Source organism: Ictalurus furcatus, chromosome 13 (assembly GCF_023375685.1).
Source record: "Ictalurus furcatus strain D&B chromosome 13, Billie_1.0, whole genome shotgun sequence".
In the NCBI taxonomy this organism is placed as follows: Eukaryota; Metazoa; Chordata; class Actinopteri; order Siluriformes; family Ictaluridae; genus Ictalurus; species Ictalurus furcatus.
In genome coordinates this window covers 15583926-15605016 of record NC_071267.1, presented here as the reverse complement: position 1 = coordinate 15605016, position 21091 = coordinate 15583926, and the positions used below count along the sequence as shown (strand labels likewise).

The following is a 21091-nucleotide window of genomic DNA, read 5'->3' as shown; positions in this document are numbered from 1 at the left end:
TTTTTGTTTTAATCTTGATTACAGCCTACAGCTCATGGAAATCAAAAATCGAGTATCTCAAAATATTTGTAATACAGAAATGCCGACCTTCTGAAAAGTATGTTAATTTAAGCACTCAATACTTGGTCGGGGCTCCTTTTTCAAGAATTACTGCATCAATGCGGCGTGGCATGGAAGCAATCAGCCTGTGGCACTGCTGAGGTGTTATGGAAGACCAGGTTGCTTTGATACTAACCTTCAGATACTAGTCTCATTTTCCTCTTGACAATATGGGTCAGGCGAGTTGGCTGGTCAATCAAGCACAGTTATACCATGGTCAGCAAACCAGTTACTAGTAGTTTTGGCACTGTGGGCAGATGCCGAGTCTTGCTGGAAAAGGAAATCAGCATCTCCATAAAGCTCGTCAGCAGATGGAAGCATGAAGTGCTCTAAAATCTCCTGGTAGACACTGCATTGACTCTCAACTTATAAAAAATACAGTGAACCAACACCAGCAGATGACGTGGCACCCCAAATCATCACTGACTGTTGATTTGCTGATTAGAGCTCTTCTCAGGTCGACATTTCTGTATTATAAATTCTTTATTCTAATATTTTGAGATATTGGATTTTTGATTGTCATGAGCTGTAAGCTGTATTCATCAAGATTAAAACAAAAAAGGCTTGAAATATTTCACTTTATGTGTAATGAATCTAGAATATATATGAAAGTTCCACTTTTTAAATTAAATTATGTGGAAAAAAAAAAACTTTTCCACGATATTCAAATTTTTTGAGGTATTCATTTTTTTTTTTTTTAGATATTATATACATATTGTTTACCTCTGACATTTAATTACAAGGAATATGGACAGGTAAACTGATTTATAATACAAGATTTTGAGCTAAAACATACTTTAGAAAGCATAATAGTCTCCAGTACAGTATATCAGTATACAATAAACATTTAAAGCTCAGTTTAATCTCTGTGGGCATTACATGCAGAATGTAACCATGGAAACGCAGTGGCACCTGGTTACACTTTTAGAAGTTCATTAAAAGGTCTCATTAATTTCTTACTGCATGGCAATCAAGATTTCACTTTATTTGTGCTCATCACTTCTATTATAAAATGTCAATCCCATGAGAAATATATACCTCCTATATATCTTCCTTAAGAATGAAAAGGTAGTATATACATTTATATAGGCTTTATATCAAAAGCTCACATCTTTGATTTATTGAATCATCGTTCAGTGGCTGATAAATGGCTTTCTTTTTTGTGTTCCACTGAAGACAAATACAATTTGCATGGTGTTAATGGATGTGTATCCTGGCTTCACTTTAGGCACTCACACCTCTGTTATTGACTGCTATTAAGATGCTGGCTGTCAGAGGGGTGCAGTGGAGGAGACATAATTATGCACCTCAACCAGACACAAAGGGCCCAACACCCACACTGCTGCCTTCTGCACCATACGGTCAGGAAACTCTCCAGTAGGATACATCTCCATGACTGATGTACCACTTCCTTTATGTTCAAAAACGGTAATGCTATTATTAGCATGGAAATGTTTAAAGGGAATAGGATACGAAAGCCAGTTTTGTGCAAAAAAGAAACAAGGTAGTTTCCATGGCAGTTCCTCTTGCAGGATTGAGAGTGTATACAGTATGTGTGATGCTTATCAGAAGGCACAGTTAATTTTTTTTCTCCTTCTTACAGTATCTTTGTACTGGGAATTGGGCAGCTGTTCTGCAGCTGCTGTTTGACGTTTTACAGGGCAGTGCTGCCTCTGGTTCTGCCAAACTATACATTTCACTTCTCTTCCCACCTCTCAGAGTTTATGTAGCAGTGAGAGGCAAACCAGCAGAGCAATCAGGTTTCATGCCTAATGAGGTAATAGATTTGGGGTTAATGCAGCTTTAAAACATTCTCTAACTAAGATGTTGAAAAAAAGTCATTACTTACACTAGTGAAAAATAATGTGTCACTCTTAATATCTTATTGTGAGGCATTCTCTAAAATTTCACATGTACATGTGTAAGTCTTTAGTTAAACTGATTCACAATGTTTCTTCATGTTTGACTCAACACACTATAATGCAACAATATGACATACAATTTCCTCTTGTTTCCCCAGTGAGACAGAGGCAGGGATGATAAATAGAGCGAGATTACTAAATACTGAAAAGGAAGAAAGAGAGCAGAGGCAGCACCCAGAGTGGCTGGCAGGTGTGTGTGACAGCTCAGTGGGCCCTGAGAGGGTAGGGGGATGGTTGAGTGTTGAATTACAGGGTTCCCAGCATCTCCACTGACACACAGGGGAAGGAGAAGATCATCACCAGGATATGATATAGAGCAGATATATTCTATATATATGCAACAGGAAATAACCACCAAATGTTTATTCTGGTCATTACAATGATTAACTAAATTGTATCAGAATTAATGACTCATTCAAGTCTGACCGATCCATGAAGCATTTTTTCCATGGTGTTTGTTGCCATTTATACTTGTATAGGGACAAGCCAAGATGTCTGTTTGACTACAGACGCAGCCAAAAGGTGTGGTAGACTGTGCAGTGTCACATCACTCCTATAAATACATGAAATATAGATTCGCTGAAATAAAATTATTGTATTCTGTATACTGTAAAACTCAATACTGAGCTCAATCAATGAGAAGGCCACTTTGCTTGTAATGTCAGTTTTCTAATAAATGCTAACACTAGAAAACAAGATGTGGTATGCTCTAAATCATGAATGGAGAATTATATACTGTATCTTTGGTTATTGTGCATCAAAGGTTAAATTATTTTTTTATGATCTTATCTTAGCTACAAGATCCTAGTAGATTTGCCGGCTAACTAGCAATCATCCTGACATCATGATAGCTAATATAAAGTGTGACGAAGTAAGGAATTATGTGTTACAGTGTGGTGTGAAATACCATCCCTGTGTGTATTTATTCTGCTTATACCACGAGAATGTACTAAATATCTCCTCACTCCTTATCTAAATGCACTGCATAGGATATGTAAAACTGGTCTTTACACCACATGTAGTGCACTAATATGAGATACCTATTGCTTGTATGCTTTCAAATAATCTCTTATGAAGGGAGCTGCTGATTCACTTCACAGTCAGCGTTCACTTCACAGTAATTTTAGTAACCTGATGAACGTGATAAACGAAGTTCCTGTGACACCGTTCCATTTCTAACTTTTCTTTAAGGCAGTATATTTATTGTTGTAGTGTTACTGTGCAAAATCTGTTCGATTTAGAAAGTATTGTTTTTATGGTACATGGTTTCAGTAAAACTGTGCAGTTTGGCATGATTCCAAAATTATATTGTTCTTTTGCTCCGGAGGAGGTACTGATGAATTAAAGCTTATCACAGAGCACAACACTGAAGACCATTAGAGCATTAGAAACAGAGGAAAAAGACACTGATTAGCAACTGCTTAATGATGATAATGATGTGGAGGTGGCAGAGGAGGAAGAAGAGGAGGAGGAGGGAGACTTGGCATTATTTTCACTTGACTAAATATGTTGCAGGTGTTGTTTGTGTGTGCTGACCATTTTTAAGAGTATTTTGTGAAAAGTGTACATATAGTATATGAAATTTTATGATTAGGCTGACTTTGATGTGAGATTGAGATGTGTGGTTGTGTTTCACTGTTGCTATGGCTGTTCAGATGTGATACAGTTTGGGCCGTCATTCACTCTCATACGTGGCCCAGAGGACAGCTGATTATGTGGCCCACAACTAGGCGAACTAGGCCAAAGGAAATTTGCTGACTGGGATGTGTGAAACAGATGTACTGTAGGAATCACTTGCTTAGGCTTCTTTCCTAGAAAATCATTAAGTATGGCTAAAGGTTTACTCTTCTATCTGAGAGAAAAGAGCAGCTGTTTTTAGTCTGTCTCACTGTGATGACTGAGCCGATGTGTGGGAGCAGGCGCTGTGGCATGATGAGGCTGATTATTTAGAGGCCAGTTTCTAATGGCTTACTTTTTCCCCAGAGTTGAAAATAACCTCACTGGCACCCCCACAAATTCATTCATATGAAGGAAAAAGCACATATAATATCTCTGTGGCTTCCTCTCTCATTCATACACACACACACACACACACACACACACACACACACACACACACACACATCAGGAGGCCTACAGAAAGATTTGAGATAAATTTAGTGGCACCAGAGACAGTATCTACTGAAACATGACCAAAGCCATTTCAAATAGGCGCACACACACACACACACACAAACAAAGTTCCCTCCCCCACATTTTTGGGAGCTGGAAAAGGACTGCACACAGGCAGAGCAGTGGGGAGTTTCGCTGAACAGCAGCACAGTGGAGGCCCGGGTCTCAAGTAGCCCGCTATACATTGTGAAAAGAGCACACAGCCCTGTACTCACTGCTGTCAAAATAGATCAATAAACGAATACATTTTGAGCCATGTGGGAGACATTCCAAGCCATTAAGGGGAACTTTAAAAGTCTCTGTGGGCTGCTTCCTTCTCATAAGTACAACTAAAAGCATTAAAAAAGCATACGAACTGCCAACACATACAAAGACTATGTCTAAATCTGCCAGGAAGTGGGCAATCTATGTGATTTATATTCACTCAATGAAAAACACTAAGAAGAATGATTAGTATTAGATAGGGGGGAACTTTCAATTTAGCCAATAGATATAAATTGACACTTCATTACGAGCTTTGAGTTACAGACATTACTGATGACAAAAATCTTCTCATTATAAACAGTAATGAGAATTATCAAAAGTTTTCAGCACCTCACTGAAGCATCATCCATCTTTACAGATACAGAGATCTCTTACGCTCTTTCTCCATCCACGCACTGGACCAATATAATTATACTAAGATTAGCAGTAGATAATGCCCTTCAGAGAAGGTGGATATTTCTACTCTGGTCTGCTCTTCCCTTTACTCCTGTAAATTATAGTAAATTCTTTGCCTTGTGATGTTCCCAAAATGCCGTAGTTGCTTTTTGGTTTTGGTTTTCTCTAAAAAGAGAAGCCCAGATGTAAAGGGAAGAAACATTGTCGAAAAAGCAACATGCATTACTTAACAGCCTAATAACACATGTAGCTACATGTGAGAGACAGACACTCAAAGTGTGGAGCCACTAAAGTCACTAGTCCACCTTTTAGCTCTTTGCTTTTAGTCTTTCATATTGTAAGAACAATAATCCTGGGTGTAATGCAGCACCACAATGTACCTCTGATTAAATTTTGCAGCACCAACTTTGGATAGAGCAACAATAAGTAATTCAGTACATTTTAATAGAACTGTAAGCATGGCCATTGCTTTGAATTCTAAAAAATGTATTTCAATAAACACAAAAAAATCAGACCTTCAATTAGTCAGCCAGTCTGTCTGGGGGGCAAGTGAAAAGATGTCCTGAACCCAGACTGTTGACCATCGACAAGTTCATTGAAAGGTTGGTCATTGAAATTTAGGTTTTGTCTCAGGCCTAGGAATTATGCACAGCAGGCCTACTCTTAGTTATATGTTGAGGGAATAGTTTACCAACAGTTGAGAGGTCAAAACCAAAGAGTAATGAGTGTTTATAGAATTTTCCTCTTTCTAAACTGATGAACTGTCGTATCATCTGAATGCTTGTCCTCTTTTCCCTTAAATTTTGTAGGCCACTTTTTAAAACGCTGAACTCTGACACACATCATCAGTTAACCATGATTGTCACAACACAACTATGTCAAACTCAATAAAGCATTGAATAAGTTACACTAATTTCCCCAGTCACTGAAAAACAAGCTGTGAAGTAAAAACACCCTACAGTGTACAAAATTAAGGTGAGAAACCATTTGAAGACATTATTGAAATTACTATTTATTGGGGGGGATGGGGGAAACAAAACCAAACAGTTATTTCCCAGTTACAAGTTTTCTGTTTTAGTTTGACAAAATATTTACAAAAAAACAAAACAAACAAACAAACAAAAAAAACCAACCACTTTTTATAACCAGTTTCTTGCTTTCATCTATAGAGATTCATTGGTCAGTGCTTGTCATTACTGAATATTATTTATTGAAGGAAAAAAAGAGAGAAATTTCCATGTTTCAAAAAGTCATTTTATATTTCTTGCAGTTTTATTATTTTACTACAAGTGCTCAGAAACTTGTTCCCACATGCAATCATTAACAAACAGGAAGCCAAATATTTTTTGATTGGTGCCAGTAATGACATGAGTCAGAAGAAAGAAGAACTGCATTACTAATAAATGGAGAGGAATGTACTTCCAAAGTTCCTTCAGATTTTTGGAAAATCAGGTCCAAATAACTCTGAAATAACGCATAAGGTAAACATGAGTAATAGAATGTGAAACCAAATGCATCCTGGGTTTCACAAAGTTAAAAAGGTATTTTTTGTGTGGCAGCACTGTCTGTCTGGATCCATGTAGGGTAGCTGCTCAAAGCCTGGACATCTCATCACAGCTGAAATCCCATGCCAAGCAGGGCATTTCCATCGAGAGACTCTTAATAGGGAAGTACGCAGAAATCAAGAAACATAACCATGAAAATAATATTGCATCATTATAATTTCCTTTCTTTTTCCCTCTAAAAAATACAAAATTACCTGTTACATATACAAGTAACCCAAACTTATACAAATAAGTATACCTTTCTCTTATGAAAAAAAAAAAAAGACACTGAAGCCCATTTTCTGCTAAATGAAAACAAACATAGAAAATTTCAAAATATTTTGCTTATACAAGGATTTTCTCACTGATTAAAAAGACTACTTATGTGAAATAAGTAGGCAAATAAAATATATTGGGCTATAATAGTGTGAATGGTAACAATGACCGTTTCTTGATAACAGTATATTTCATTAAGAGCTGACTGTTGGATTGAATACAGTAAACCATTATTTAAATGATTAGTTACTCACACAAAAGTGCAGCATTACTGATGATTAACAAATTAACATACTGTTCTTTGTCCATTCTGGAAAATGGTTAGTATTATTCTGTTGTAGTAAGTAGCAACGCAAGTTAAGGGAACATCATTAGTTCCTACGTGCAAAGTTATGCTTCACTTTGTAACATTTACCGTTTTAAGAACTTAGACAGTGGACCTAAAGGACATTAAATGACTGATCCAACTTATATACAAAACAAAATATTCCCACTCTTTCACATTCCCACAGCTTAAAAACCTAGCTGAGCTTGTGACTGACAGCAGTCACTGGAGCTGGGGTTAACTGGTGACGTAATGCTTGCTGGAAGACTGGCTGTAGAGGCCGTAGAAGTCAGGGTGCCTGTGCGGCTGCGAGGCGTCTATCCAGTCCCGCATGGACAGACTCTGGAGAGACTGAGACATTGCAGGTGTGGAGGGGAGGGGCTGATGGGAGTACTCCTGTGAGCTCACTGGCCAGGGGAAGGAACTGGATCGAGGGTATGGTGGATGCCCCCTAGGGTTGGACACTGAGGGCACACCCGAGCAGTAGCAGTTATCCACTGTGCACATTAGAATTTTGCGTCCTCCATATTGAGGCAGCTGTGAGGTGCTGCTGTTTGGATAATGAGAGTGAGGAAACACAGAACCAGAGTGGTGCATGGACTGAGAACTGGTCGCAGCACTGCTGTTTCCTACAGAGTTGCAAGGCCCCAGAGCATGCTGGGAGGACTGGCCCTCACTGGTGGAGGACCCTGGAGCTGGAGTTAGACTCAGGCATGGCTGTTTAGCAGCAGTACCAGAGGAAGAAGAGGAAGACTCCATAAAACTTGAGCCAGCCTTACTGCTGCCCCCAGCATCAGAAAAAGCCACTGAGTGCCTGCGCTTGTCTGCACACAGATAGGCTGGAATAGTCTGGAAGAAGTTTGCAGGCGCGCTAAAAGGAGCTAAGACAAAAGAAGAGAAAATGGGGGTATAAACAAAGAACACATCAATTTCAAATCTTATGAAAAACCTTCTTTTAATATGTATTAAAAGCAGCTGTTGAATAATTAACACATCATACAAATGCAGTAATTATTATTTTATAAGTACCTTCAAGCACTTTGCACAGGTTTTTCTCCCTCTTTGAGATTTCAGAGAGAAACAGTTTAGAATTGAGGCTGCCCACTTTGTAAGAGGGTAAGGTATTGCCAATATATGACTGAGACCTGCAGCAAATACAGTGTGTCAGACTCGCAGGTACATGCACTGGAATGATTTTATGACAATGATTTGATACGCCAAGAAATGCAGACTTACCTGTCCATTAAGATTTTTACAGATTTTGTATTCTAAAAAGAAAAAGGACAACACAACACGTTAGTGCTTCGACAACTTACAGTTAGACTTAAACACTTGAAGAAAAAATTATTGTATTTTTTTGTGGGAAAAAAACAGGATTTGAACATGACATTTTGAGGTTAGTGATGGTAATGAGGAACTGTGGTGAGGTGTCATAAAGTCCAGTGACATCAGAGTGTCATTGTGTAAAAGTCACACATTTCTGTGGCATTTCTGGAGGAAGTGTGTTATCCATTAGTTAACCATAAACATCCATGAGGCCATACTATTTGAAAGTTTGCAGAACATTTGCAAACCTTTTCAAATTCAAGTGCCACAGAAATGGCATGTAGAAGAGGTTATGTGTTTGGACAAAAATGTTAAAGGGGACAACAATACTTTCTTTTGGCAGAAAAAAAAGATAAATATATTATTTACATATTCACAAATATGTTATTAATATATATATATATATATATAATATTTGTAACAATAACATATTATAACAACATATAACAATAATATTATATATATATATATATATATATATATATATATATATATATATATATATTATTGTTAGATTAAAATATTGCTTAAGCATATATAAAGATATAAGATTTTGACAAATATTTTACAATATGAATTGTCAGACAGAACCCTATAATTCTGAAGTATTGAAAAACTGTTGGCTGTATGCTAAAGCTGATGATCAGAATGAATCAGGTTCCCCTCTCCTCAGTTTCACTGTGGAATCAAAGGGAAACATATTTTTCCCTTTACCAAACAGTCATATAAACGAAACAATTAAGAATTTCCTGAAGTGGTTACTCAGCCTATATGAAAAGTACACCTTAAAAACACTGCAGCAAAGGTAACATTTCCTGATTTCCGGAGATATTAACTGATTATTGTATGCACAGCCTGTTTTATGTGCTATCACGTCATGTCATTACTGACTATATATAGTTAGAAACACAGGTGACCAAGAATAAATGTTGTCACCCTCATAAATTTGATGTCTTCTGCCTTATCGGAGACCATCTGGATGGAGCTGAGGAGTTTCTTGGCCTCCTGGCGTTTCTGGTTGAGCTGAAGGACCTGGGTGGAATTCTCCTGACAGAATTTGGTGTGAGCCTGATCCAGCACCTCCAGTGTCTTCCCCAAGTCTTCCTCTAACAGCTGCTGCATCTTCTGATACTGCAGCTGTACCTCCTCTTTCAGATGCTGCACCTTCTCCTGTAATATTCATTCATAAACAAATATCAGAAATAAACAGAACATCTGGCTGTTGGCTAAAATGGCAGTGTTCATTAGAAAATAATTTAAAGTAAACTGGATTATCTTTCATATGCACATGGATTAGAAACAGAGTTTATTAGCCAAACAAGGTAGAAAGCATATATTGGAAAGTTGTACACTTATACAAGGGTTTTGAAACAGAAACACACCTCTACAAGACATTTGTCTGACTCTAGTTTGTAGAGCTGCTCTTCTATGTCTTGAACTCGGTCTTCAATCCGGTCCTGCTGCTTCATCAACGTTTGCTATAGAAGCAGAATGAGAGGAATACAGTCACGGTAAAACGTCAAATCATCAACCAGCTTAAAATAAATCCACCTGCTACTAAAATATCCCATGACACCCCAAAAGCAAAGACATACTGAAAATGTGGAATTTTACATGCTTCAGCACTCTTCTTGAGTGTGAGCCAGACAACGCTATGATGCTTAGTAAAGACATTTTGTTTCCATGGTGAGAACAATGTTCATCTCAAACAGGAATGGAATGACCATGTTTAAAAAGACATCTGAATCATCCAACAAAATTCTGTGCCTAGGTTTGTTTTGAGAGCTTCTGACATAAACAAACAGAAAAGTCGTATGAAAGAGTTCGAACCCCATCAGCATGTGATAGAAGTGGAATCTTTAATATGTTCCTGTTAATATTCAATCCTATAATATTCTGGCTTTCCAAAAAGAGGGGGGTTGTTAATCGCATTCAAAACAGTGTTACTATGAATGCAATCTTTAATACACTGAAAAGATCACACTATTAGCATCACATAAATATATATAAATAAAATTGGTTTCACTTTGCCCACGTTTTACATTTTTTCCTACATTCTTTTGAATAAAATAAAATATCAGATGCTACGAGTGTACCTTCTGCCATCATTTACACATTTGAATGGCCATGTAATATGAAACAATGTGATAACATGAAATTAAAAATGATCTTATATGGCCATGGGCATTGTTTCGACTCAGGACAGCTGTCATTTTCTGCTATTGTCAACTGTCTGAAGCCATACACAACAGCACTTCACCTTCATGCGTTCGCTGAGAGTAGGCTAATGATTGAGAGGCAGGAATTTGTCCCATAGTTGCTGCAAGCCTTTTATTATTGACCAATTGGTGTGTGAGAAGGGAGGAATTACAGAGAGGGGTTAAAGCAATACAAATATGCGCACACAGTATTAGACCTTAAGCACATCATAATAAAACTAAAGCCGAATCCCAGACATTTTCTCAAATTTAGAAATCCCTAAAAAGAGGACATGTCCAGGAAAAAGAGGACGTATGTTCACCCTAAATTAAAACCTTTAACAACTTGAACAAATGTCAGTGGTAGTAACAATAAAACACCAAACTGGTCTAAATTAAATGCTTGATGCAATAGAGCCCCAAAAGAGGAGGTAGAGGTGCTGTCATGGTAACAAAGCTGTTTTGATTTTTTTTTTAACTTTAGCTGCTTTGTTTTTTTGTGTATTCAGCAGGTGAATATAAGCCAGGGGAAGAGAATTATAGAAGGCAAAGAGGACAGGAAAGAAACAGAAGAAACAGATTTATTTCACACTATCATCCCCCATTTTGTCTATGTCGGCCTGCATGTCAGAGACAAATAGCTGTGACCCTCACTGTGTGCATACTGGAGCAAAGCTCTGTAATGAATGCAAGCTGGCTGGCAGATAAAAATGCTTGCATCCAGTACAAACCTAAACCACACCACACAGTTGATGCTTTAAAGCTCCTGAACCAGGCCAGTGTCTAGTTCACATGACACCATGAAGCTTTCTCTAAACCCAAAACATTTTTTATTTCTAAACCAAGATTTTGCTCTAGAAAATTCCCAAAGCAGTGCCTCCACACATACACACATCAGTAATCGTTCAACTCTGCCTTGCAACTGTGCAGACACTCCGACACAGCCAAATGCACTCGCTGACCTAACAACGATATGCATGGATTTTGAATCCCAGTAACAGGCCACATCGTGTACCAGACATGATTTCTGCATCTTGTCAAATTTTAATGATATTGGATATGGGTGTATCCAGCCACAAACTAAATAAGACAAACAGTAGGGGTAATTGAATGCCCATAACCATCTCAGCAGCCAATAAATCATACAAGACTCTCTTTCTCAACCTTCTCAAAGTAAGAATGTATAGCTAGGATGAGAGATTTTAACATACTAATCATTACATTTATATTCAATTAAAAAGCTGCTATGCTGCTGTTTATAAAACAAATAATTGACTCTTTTGGATGAGACGTTAAACCGAGGTCCTGCCTCTCTGTGGTCATTAAAAATCCCAGGACAATTCTCGTAAAGAGTAGGGGAATAAACCCGGTGTCCTGGCAAAATTCCCCTATTGGACCTTATTTATCATGGCCCCTTATTAATTTCCATCCCTGAATTGGCTACATCACTCTCCTCTCCTCTCCACCAATAGCTGGTGTGTGGTGGGCGTTCTGGCGCACTATGGCTGCCGTCGCATCATCCAGGTGCAACCTTTTGCAATTTAACTATACAAAACTGAAAAAATTATGAGCATCAATAAAAGAGCAGACCTAACAAGGGTCAACACTGTCAGCACAGATTGATGTGTTCTCAAGTGATAGGGATCAAATATTCAATGTGACCATTACTGATAACATGTGCCTTTGTGCTCAGTACACAATGAACTAGATCAGTCATTGTCAATCAATTCATAAGAACACTATACTCAACAGAACAGGTCTGTATTTAATGTCAGCGATGAATGTTATACAAATATTTAGGCAGGGAAAGTTTCTATTCTGAGTTTGTTTACGTGGGTGATTAAATAGAATTTCAGGGTGGCACAGTCAGATTCCGACGTCTCTATGTGCCACAATTTTCTTGAGTAGAAGTGTCTGAGATGGGGTTTCTCAATAATGTCTAGCCCATTGCCTTTAAAGACAAGCACTTGCCTTTAAGCCCCCCAAAAATACTGTGGGTAAAAATGCAGACTAAAGAAGAGATTGTGTTTTTTTCTTTGCTGTCAATTGCAGTATGATATAAAAGCATGAAGCAATTTAAGCATAAAACAAAAGACTAAAACAATGATGAAGATCTAATAAGAGTCTAGTATATTGCCAATATATTGCTGCACAAACAGCACTAAGTGTTATTGTTAAATATGGCTTTCACACTCATTATTGCGGGTGAAATTAATTTGATGTGCTAAAACATGCCCATAGTTTGAAGGATAACCTGACCAGGTAAATGTAGTTCATACATTCATCATTGACATAAACCAGTGGTCACCAACCCTGTTCCTGGAGATCTACCTTACTGAAGACTTTAGCTCCAACCATAACTGTGCCCACCTGACCATCTAATCATTGCCTTAAGAAGTTCTTCATCAACTAAAACAGGTTTGATTTGGACTTGAGATGAAACCTGCAGGAAGGTAGATCTCAAGGAAGAGGGTTGGTGACCAGTGACATAAACAAAGGCTCTGAATAAAATGATATTTCTTCCAATCTCCTCCATGTAAAAAAACAAAAAAACAAAACCCTTTTAGCAGACTTTACAGGGACAATACACGCAACCATTTGTCATATATATGTATGCCCTTTATTGGCATACCATTTTTTTTTGTATATTTACAACCCAAAACATAAAATATCACCTAAGCTGATATCGTGCAAAAAAAATTAGTTATGTCTGATGTCAAATTTGTGCGTAACTGAGACACTGTTTTCAGCAAACTCCGCCCTCCACACGCAAATCCCATACAACTGTCCAAGTAGCATGCGAGTTTGTTACATCTCTAGTCTGAATACCAGTGTGCATAATTTTGGTATTATCTCCTCATTATGCGGGCGTAACCCAACTCTGAACATGCTTTTCTTTGTGAACAAGCAACCAGTTTATGAAGTCACAGTAGTATTGCTATATTTTATTAATATACTGCCTAATGCACAGTGATGTGGTATACTTCTGAGAGCTTTTTAATTTAACGACAAGCTTCAAAAGATAACAGTGTAAACTAGAGCTATTACAGAATATCTCTTTTTTTTATTGGGTTGATATGACAGTTTACAATTAACATGCTCTTCTTTATATGAAAGCAAATAAGCCAAATAGACTGGGGACCAATAAGGGACCTGTTATATTACAATATAAAACACACTTTTAAAATGAATGTCCAACTACTATAATAAGTAACACATGAACAAACATTAATACTTCCATGCACAACAAGACAGTTCGAATTGTAGTTATCCACAAAACAAATCGTATTCATGTTCACCAAACAATAACATAAGAACAAGTGAAGTCTATGACCTAATTGTAGTGACTGATGAGTGCAGGCTGCTGGCAAAAGCCTATAGGGGGAACCTAATATTGCATGGTGGTATTGCCATCCCTTTCTCTAGGGGGAGTGGGGGTAGGGCACTCAGAATCACTGTTGTCTGAGGACAGCATCAAGGTCAGGGTGAACAGTGTAGTCTCATCTGTACCTGCAGGTACAGCTGGTTTCCCTGCCTTTCGGCCCTAGTAGAATGATTAGCATTGTCCATCAACGCTCACTGACTGACTCTACCAGAATGAAAATGCAGATATTCACATGTGACTGATTAAAATCCTAGCTGAGATTTAGATTTAGATAAACAGATTACTAATCTTAACATTTAAAAGTCTATGGAATGCAGAACGATACACTACAGTATATTTAGTTTGTCCTATAAAAGGGCTCTAGCAAAAACAGGATTTTTAAATAGAAAAGGTCCATTATATTCATTCACACAGATCTATTAATCAGATGACCAACCCAGTGATGTCCATATACACCAATAATAAAAAAAAAACAGACTCTATATTAATAAATCATAGTTAATTATATAAACATAAAAAGCCTGACAATTATATTCAGAAAAGCAAGAACTGTTAGAAGTAAATAAGATTCAAATGAGGTTTTTTCCCCCCTTCATCTGTGGCACAAAAAATAAGGCTCCTCATTTAATCCTTCAGTTGCAACCCACGACCCCCCTCCCTGCCCTAAATGCCAAGCAAGGATGCACCTGGCCCAGAGAGATAAGGCCAGAGGAGAACTCTGGGAGTGTTTCACAGTTCAGCCCAACTGGAAATCACTCATATGGAAGCAAAAAGGGAGAGAAGGAATGGTGAGCCTGCCCTGGAACATTGATAAAACTATACCCAGATGGATGGGTCAAGAAATAAAGCTCTGAAATGGTCAAATAAAACTTGAAAAAAATGACAGACAGGTAGGCCAACTGGCAGACACACTTGATAACACTGTTGCCTTGTTTAACAAGCTTGAAACCAGCGAAATTAGAAAGACTCAGCAGTACAATTATTTTAAGAGTAAACTTCATAATAAAATGCTAATTTAAGTAATAATCATGTAACAAATTGAATGAAGTATTACTAGACTCATATTTTTTGTTTGTAATTAATTCACTAGTCCTGTTCACACCTAACTACATGTATCTCAGGCCATCTGATCACAAATAAGACAGTTGTAGGACAGGTCTGAAAGGAGTCCAATGCTTCTTGGAGATTGACAGACCACTTTTGGAGTTTTACAGAGATGCAAATGTACATCTACAAATAATGTCTTAATTCACAACAACAGCAATGCAAGAATTTCTAGTCATAAACTCTGATCATAAGTGGTCATCATCTGATACATCTTATGGATGCAACCATACATGAATACATTATTCAGACTGAACAGCTAATGTGTTCTAAACAGATACAAATACAGATACCAAATGGTTCACTTCATGGTTCTGGTGCTAGTTTATTTATAGTTTGGGGAATTGAACCAACTGAATCCTTTAGATAATACAACCAAAAATAATAATAACTGCACAGGCGAGTTATTTAAAAAGCAGTCCTGCACACATCACTAGTTAAGGCTATTTATGAACTTGAGTGATGTAGCCTAGCTGAGGTTAAGGAACTGTCAGAGTCAGAATTTACAGATGATGTTAACAAAGCTGGCATTTTTGCAACTGGGTTGTCCTCCAGTGTTTTACTAGGGTATAGATGTAGGGTTCATATTTAATTAAGAAAAAACCAACAAACTAACTAGCTTCCGGTTTAGGCCACGCCCATTTCGGGTTTAAATCCTAATACAGATACAGAGCACTTACTTGGCGCATTAAATAGATACAGGAACAGATAATGGAACTGAGTTGCACCCCTGGTAAATATCTTGCCTGTTCACTTGGCTGTACGCATAGGCCTACATATGTAAATACCAGGTATAAACAGAGCCACTGATCACGAAGCAAAAATCAAAATCCAAGATTTGAGCTTTTCAGCGTTAGTTGGGTGTTTGCATTCTTACCCGGATATCATTGCGACGCAGCTCTACATCGCAGACGGCGTGTCCGTGATGTGGCGCACATCTGGCCACGCAGCAGTAGTGGCACACAGCAGCGTGCTCGGCCTCGCAGTGGTACAGCCGGTACTCGTGGTGCAGCGGGCAGCTCCATGCCCGAGCCTCGGCCGCCTCCACTAGCAGGTGTCCCGCGTTGGACGAGGGCTGCTGCAGGTGCGTCTGTACGTGTGACTGGCAGCATGGCGCCTTGCACCTCAGACACACTTTCTGAGCAGGAATCGGCGGCCCGCGGCGACACAGGATACAGTGCAACACAGCTGGAGCTTTCTCTATGTTCAGCGCGTTGAACTTTTCCACGATGTTGGACAGCTTGTGGTTTTTCTCCAGAGCCGGTTTTTGGCTGTAGGCGTTGTTGCATTCCGGGCACCGCACCATGGCCGCATCTTTAGCCCAGGCTTCGTTTATACACACGCGGCAAAAGTTGTGCTTGCAAGGCAGCTGAACCGGCTCCGAAAACACATGCAGACAGATCGGGCATATGAGCTCTTCTTCCAGACAGTTCTTCCAGGTTTCAGCCATTTCGGGTCGAGCTCGTCTAAAGATTCAAGTTACTGACGTGTGAAAGGTGCAGGCTGCGAACTTTTTGAAGATGCACAGACGTGAGACCACGACTCCTATAAACCCATACAGACCAAACGTGCTCCTGCTTCATCTAGTGAGGGATTACCGATTTGTACAATCAGTGTGTCTTAAGGCCTAGTTTCAGAGGCATTAATGTGTCTGTAAAAGGAAAATCGAACATCAGCATTGCTTGAGATCATGAAGTAGACTTGATGCCACATTATATCACCCTTACTATAAAGTCTTACTAATCTACTAATCCTTGTTGGTTATAGGCGTCAAGGCTGTTTCTTATGGTCAAGCACTTATCTAGATCGTGCTTTTTTATTACCAATGTATGATCAGGCTCTTTTCTGTTGTAACAGTGACTCTTGAATCATGTGCGACGATAATGAACAGGCTGATCTGCTGACACATCTGAATGATATGCCTTGGCAGTTCCTCCCTTAGTAGGTGAAGGTACGTTTATGGGCCTTTTCCAGCGCAGCGTTAAGACTTTTGAGTTGTTAATGGAGCGATTTTTATCATCCCAATATTAACTATTAACTAGGGTTCGTTTAATTAAAACAAGCCCTGATTGGATCATGACAACGTATCAAAATAAGATCAGTGTAATGTACTAATACCGGCTAGTGCTACTGCCCTTCACATTAAAGCTACAGTGCGTCATACTTGTGCAGTCTAGTAAAATCTATGGCCTAGGTTACTTTCATTTTAGTGACACTGTTCTAGAAGCAGGGTTTTAGCTTTAGCTTTTGAAAACTAACTGAGAACACACTTCTGGTCTGGGATCTAGAAACAGGAACGACCGGCCCCTTCGCTTTTCTTGCCAAAACGGCCCAGAAAAAAAGGTTTAAAGGCTTACCAACCAATCTGTTGTAGGTAGACTAAATGGAAAGATCTGCCATATCCAGCTAGCGAGTGGTCTCAACAGCTATAACATGAACCCACTTTGATATCAGATCCTTTACTGTCGGGAGACAAAACTGTGTTTCCTTTTATTTATATCCGGTCGAAGCGAATAAGTAGGCTACAATGTGTCCGGTTCCGAAATACATCCAAAAGCTTCTGGGCGATCTTTTACATGTTAAAGGGAACGGCGCCGTGCTGTACTCGTTATTCACTCCTGTCATCTGCCATCTTGTGTTCCTCTTTAAAAATGAAAAAAGAAAACGTCCCTGGCTAAAAGCAGCCTCTCGCCTTTACTGTCCACAAGGCGTCAAACGGGTAATGTAACACTGCACATTTCCTCCAATCTGTCCTCGCTGTAAATTCCTGAGATTGTCCCTCCGTGGATCAATCTTCGAAACGTCCTATCTCACCATGTTATAATTTATGATGATTTTTCCCCTATCTTTTTAAACGGCCTTTGATGAGGGAAGGAATGCAGGAACAGAATTGAGTTTCAACACACCGAGCTCTCTCTCTCTCTCTCTCTCTCTCTCTCTCTCTCTCACACACACACACACACACTCTCACACACACACATAAATACACACACACACACACACACAGTTCCCTCCTCTCAACAATAAAGCGCTCCGACAGTCACGTGATCTGTCACCGCTCTGATACATAAAGAGGCGGGGCTTAAATAGGAAGAAGAAGTATTTAAAGGGCCAAACAGATAAACAAGCAGTGGCCTCTTTAAAAAGCGGTGATTTAAAAAAGAAATATTGAAACACGTCAACAAATAATAAAGTAAGAAAATGGACCAAATCCTAGATATGTCTTCTCCATGCTAAAGAACCCTGCTGGAATACAGCATTGAATAACTCTGTCTCTGTCTCTATTGATCAGCTGGGCATCCAGGAGTGTCATTTATACCCACCAGTGCTCCCACTACTGTCTCCCTACCACCCCATCACCATTTACACAGGCAAAAATGTGAAATTGTGTCACTTCTTATTTATTTAACTTTTTTCCAGAAGGGAAAAAGGCACTTCCAGCATGTAGAGATAGGCCTACAGAGTTTGGTGACAGAAGAAGACAGAATAAAATTGAAAGTAAATAACTGAAAAGAGTGTAGATATGTTACATAAATATATTTAATATAGGGCACACGGTGGCTTAGTGGTTAACACGTTCGCCTCACACCTCCAGGGTTCGAGTCCCACCGGGGCTGTGTGTGCGGAGTTTGCATGTTCTCCCCGTGCTGCGGGGGTTTCCTCTGGGTACTCCGATTTCCTCCCCAGTCCAAAGACATGCATGGTAGGCTGATTGGCATGTCTAAAGTGTCCGTAGTGTATGAGTGGGTGTGTGAGTGTGTATGTGATTGTGCCCTGCGATGGATTGGCACCCTGTCCAGGGTGTACCCTGACTTGTGCCCGATGCTCCCTGGGATAGGCTCCAGGTTCCCCATGACCCTGAAAAGGATAAGCGGTAGAAGATAGATGGATGGATATTTAATATAGTTTTGGGACATAAATTTAATTAGAGTTTGTCAGTTTTTTTAGCACCTATTCATGGTAGGCTACACTCACAAAAGACGGTTAAATCAAAAGTTCTTCCCCTGTGCAGAGCCTTTTATTGTAGAAATTTATAGCAAATTCTCAACATTGCTTGGATGTTTAACACTTTCCCCAAGAGGGACAAACTGAAAAACATTTATGGCATTTGGCAAACACAAACTTACATTTATTTCTTTTATACATCTGAGCAGTTGAGGGTTAAGGGCCTTGCTCAAGGCCCCAAAAAGGGTGCTGGGGTTTGAACTCACAACCTTCTGTTGCCAGGGACCCCTATAACTGTAAAATACATCTCATGACCCCCTCCAAAAATAATCCAACTACTAAAATATCTCTCATTAATTAAATGTGTACAGTATTTTTTTTTATTAGAGCCACTGAGCTTTTTATTTCTGAAATTTCCATTAACAGAACACAGTAACTGACCATAAATTGACATTATTTTTAAGTTACTATTTTTGAATTATGAATGAGGTTTGAATTAAACACATTCAATTCACCAAACTAACTTATAATTATAAGAACTCAAACTCTAATAATGGTGGTTGTGATTTCTGCCACTGTAACAAAAGTAAAACAAATAAATATATAAATAAACAAAACATGGAACCTTTAGGGTGCTAGATTAACTTATTTTCCTGTGAGTCTATCCTTGTAGAATTTTGGAGTGCTTTATTGCCAGGGAATATGATTTCAATTTGCAGGACTAACCTATATAAGGAGAGGAAATTACACATTAAACATCAGATAGTATATGCTTTACATACAAAAATAGACTCAGTCTAAAAACACTGATGATTTAAGACTATGAATCTTTACATCCCGATTGTGTTATGGCTAGTTAAAACTCATCTGAAAAAAAACCTCATCTACTTTATTGACTTGTGTAGCATGATTGTTGTATTGTGTTCCAGGTCATAGAGTTAAATGTTTAACTGGACAACATATGAGCAATTAAGGAAAACACAGAAATATTATTTATATTAACTAATGTTGAGAAGGGTTAATGTTAAGATAAATCCACGTTATCCAGTTTATGACATTGCTCAACCCCCAAAAGTGTCCAGTGCCCTCCACTAATATTGGCACCCTTGATAAATTATGAGCAAAGAAGGCTGTGAAAAATTGTCTTTATTGTATAACCTTTTGATCTTTTGTTTAAAAGAATTGACAAAAATACTCTGCTCTCATGGATATCAAACAATTGCAAACAAAACACAGGTTTATCAAAATACATTTTTTGTTATATACAGGTGCACAATAATTATTGGCACCCTTTTAGTCAATACTTGGTGCTACCTCCCTTTTCCAAGATAACAGCTCTGAGTCTTCTATAATGCCTGATGAGGTTGGAGAATACATGGCAAGGGTTTTGAGACCATTCCTCCATACAGAATCTCTCCAGATCCTTCAAACTCTGCTGGACTCTGCTCTTCAGTTCACCCCACAGGTTTTCTATGGGTTTCAAGTCAGGGAACTGGGATGGTTATGGCAGGACCTTGATTTTGTGGTCAGTAAACCATTTTTGTGTTGATTTTGATGTATGTTTTGGATCATTGTCCTGCTGGAAGATTCAACCACAGCCCATTTTAAGCTTTCTGGCAGAGACAGTTAGGTTTTCATTTAATATCTGTTGATATTTGTGTCCATGATGCCATGTATCCTAACATGGCATCAGGTCCTCTGGCACAAAAACAGCTGAAAAACATTAAAGAGCCACCCCCATATTTAACCGTGGGCATGAGGTACTTTTCCATATGGCTACCTCTCTGTGTGCCAAAACCACCCCTGGTGTTTATTGCCAAAAAGCTCTATTTCGGTTTCATCTGACCATAGAACCCGATCCCATTTGAAGTTCCAGTAGTGTCTGGCAAACTGAAGACGCTTGAGTTTGTTTTTGGATGAGAGTAGAGGCTTTTTTCTTGAAACCCTTCCAAACAACTTGTGGTGATGTAGGAGACTTCAGATTGTAGTTTTGGAGATTTTCTGACCCCAAGACACAACTAACTTCTGCAATTCTCCAGCGGTGATCCTTGGAGATTTTTTTTGGCAACTCGAACCATCCTCTTCACAGTGCCTTGAGACAATATAGTTCTAATATGACTGGAACGTCTTATTTT

At 38.7% G+C, this 21091-nt stretch overlaps 1 protein-coding gene across 2 annotated transcripts; it reads right to left on the bottom strand.

Annotated features, from left to right (window-relative positions):
- Nucleotides 1-5845: 5845 nt before the first annotated feature.
- Nucleotides 5846-18330, bottom strand: trim8b (tripartite motif containing 8b). Of its 2 annotated transcripts, XM_053640272.1 has the most exons (7): nucleotides 17369-18330; nucleotides 15889-16662; nucleotides 9707-9802; nucleotides 9261-9494; nucleotides 8235-8266; nucleotides 8028-8143; nucleotides 5846-7879 (listed from the first exon to the last, which is right to left on the bottom strand). In XM_053640272.1, the coding sequence occupies exons 2-7, from the start codon at nucleotides 16459-16461 to the stop codon at nucleotides 7236-7238; spliced, it is 1695 nt and encodes a 564-aa protein (XP_053496247.1). In that variant the 5' UTR covers nucleotides 16462-16662; nucleotides 17369-18330; the 3' UTR covers nucleotides 5846-7235. The 2 variants fall into 2 exon arrangements, with proteins under 2 accessions (XP_053496247.1, XP_053496246.1); XM_053640271.1 differs by having other exon boundaries at nucleotides 15889-18330.
- Nucleotides 18331-21091: the final 2761 nt, after the last annotated feature.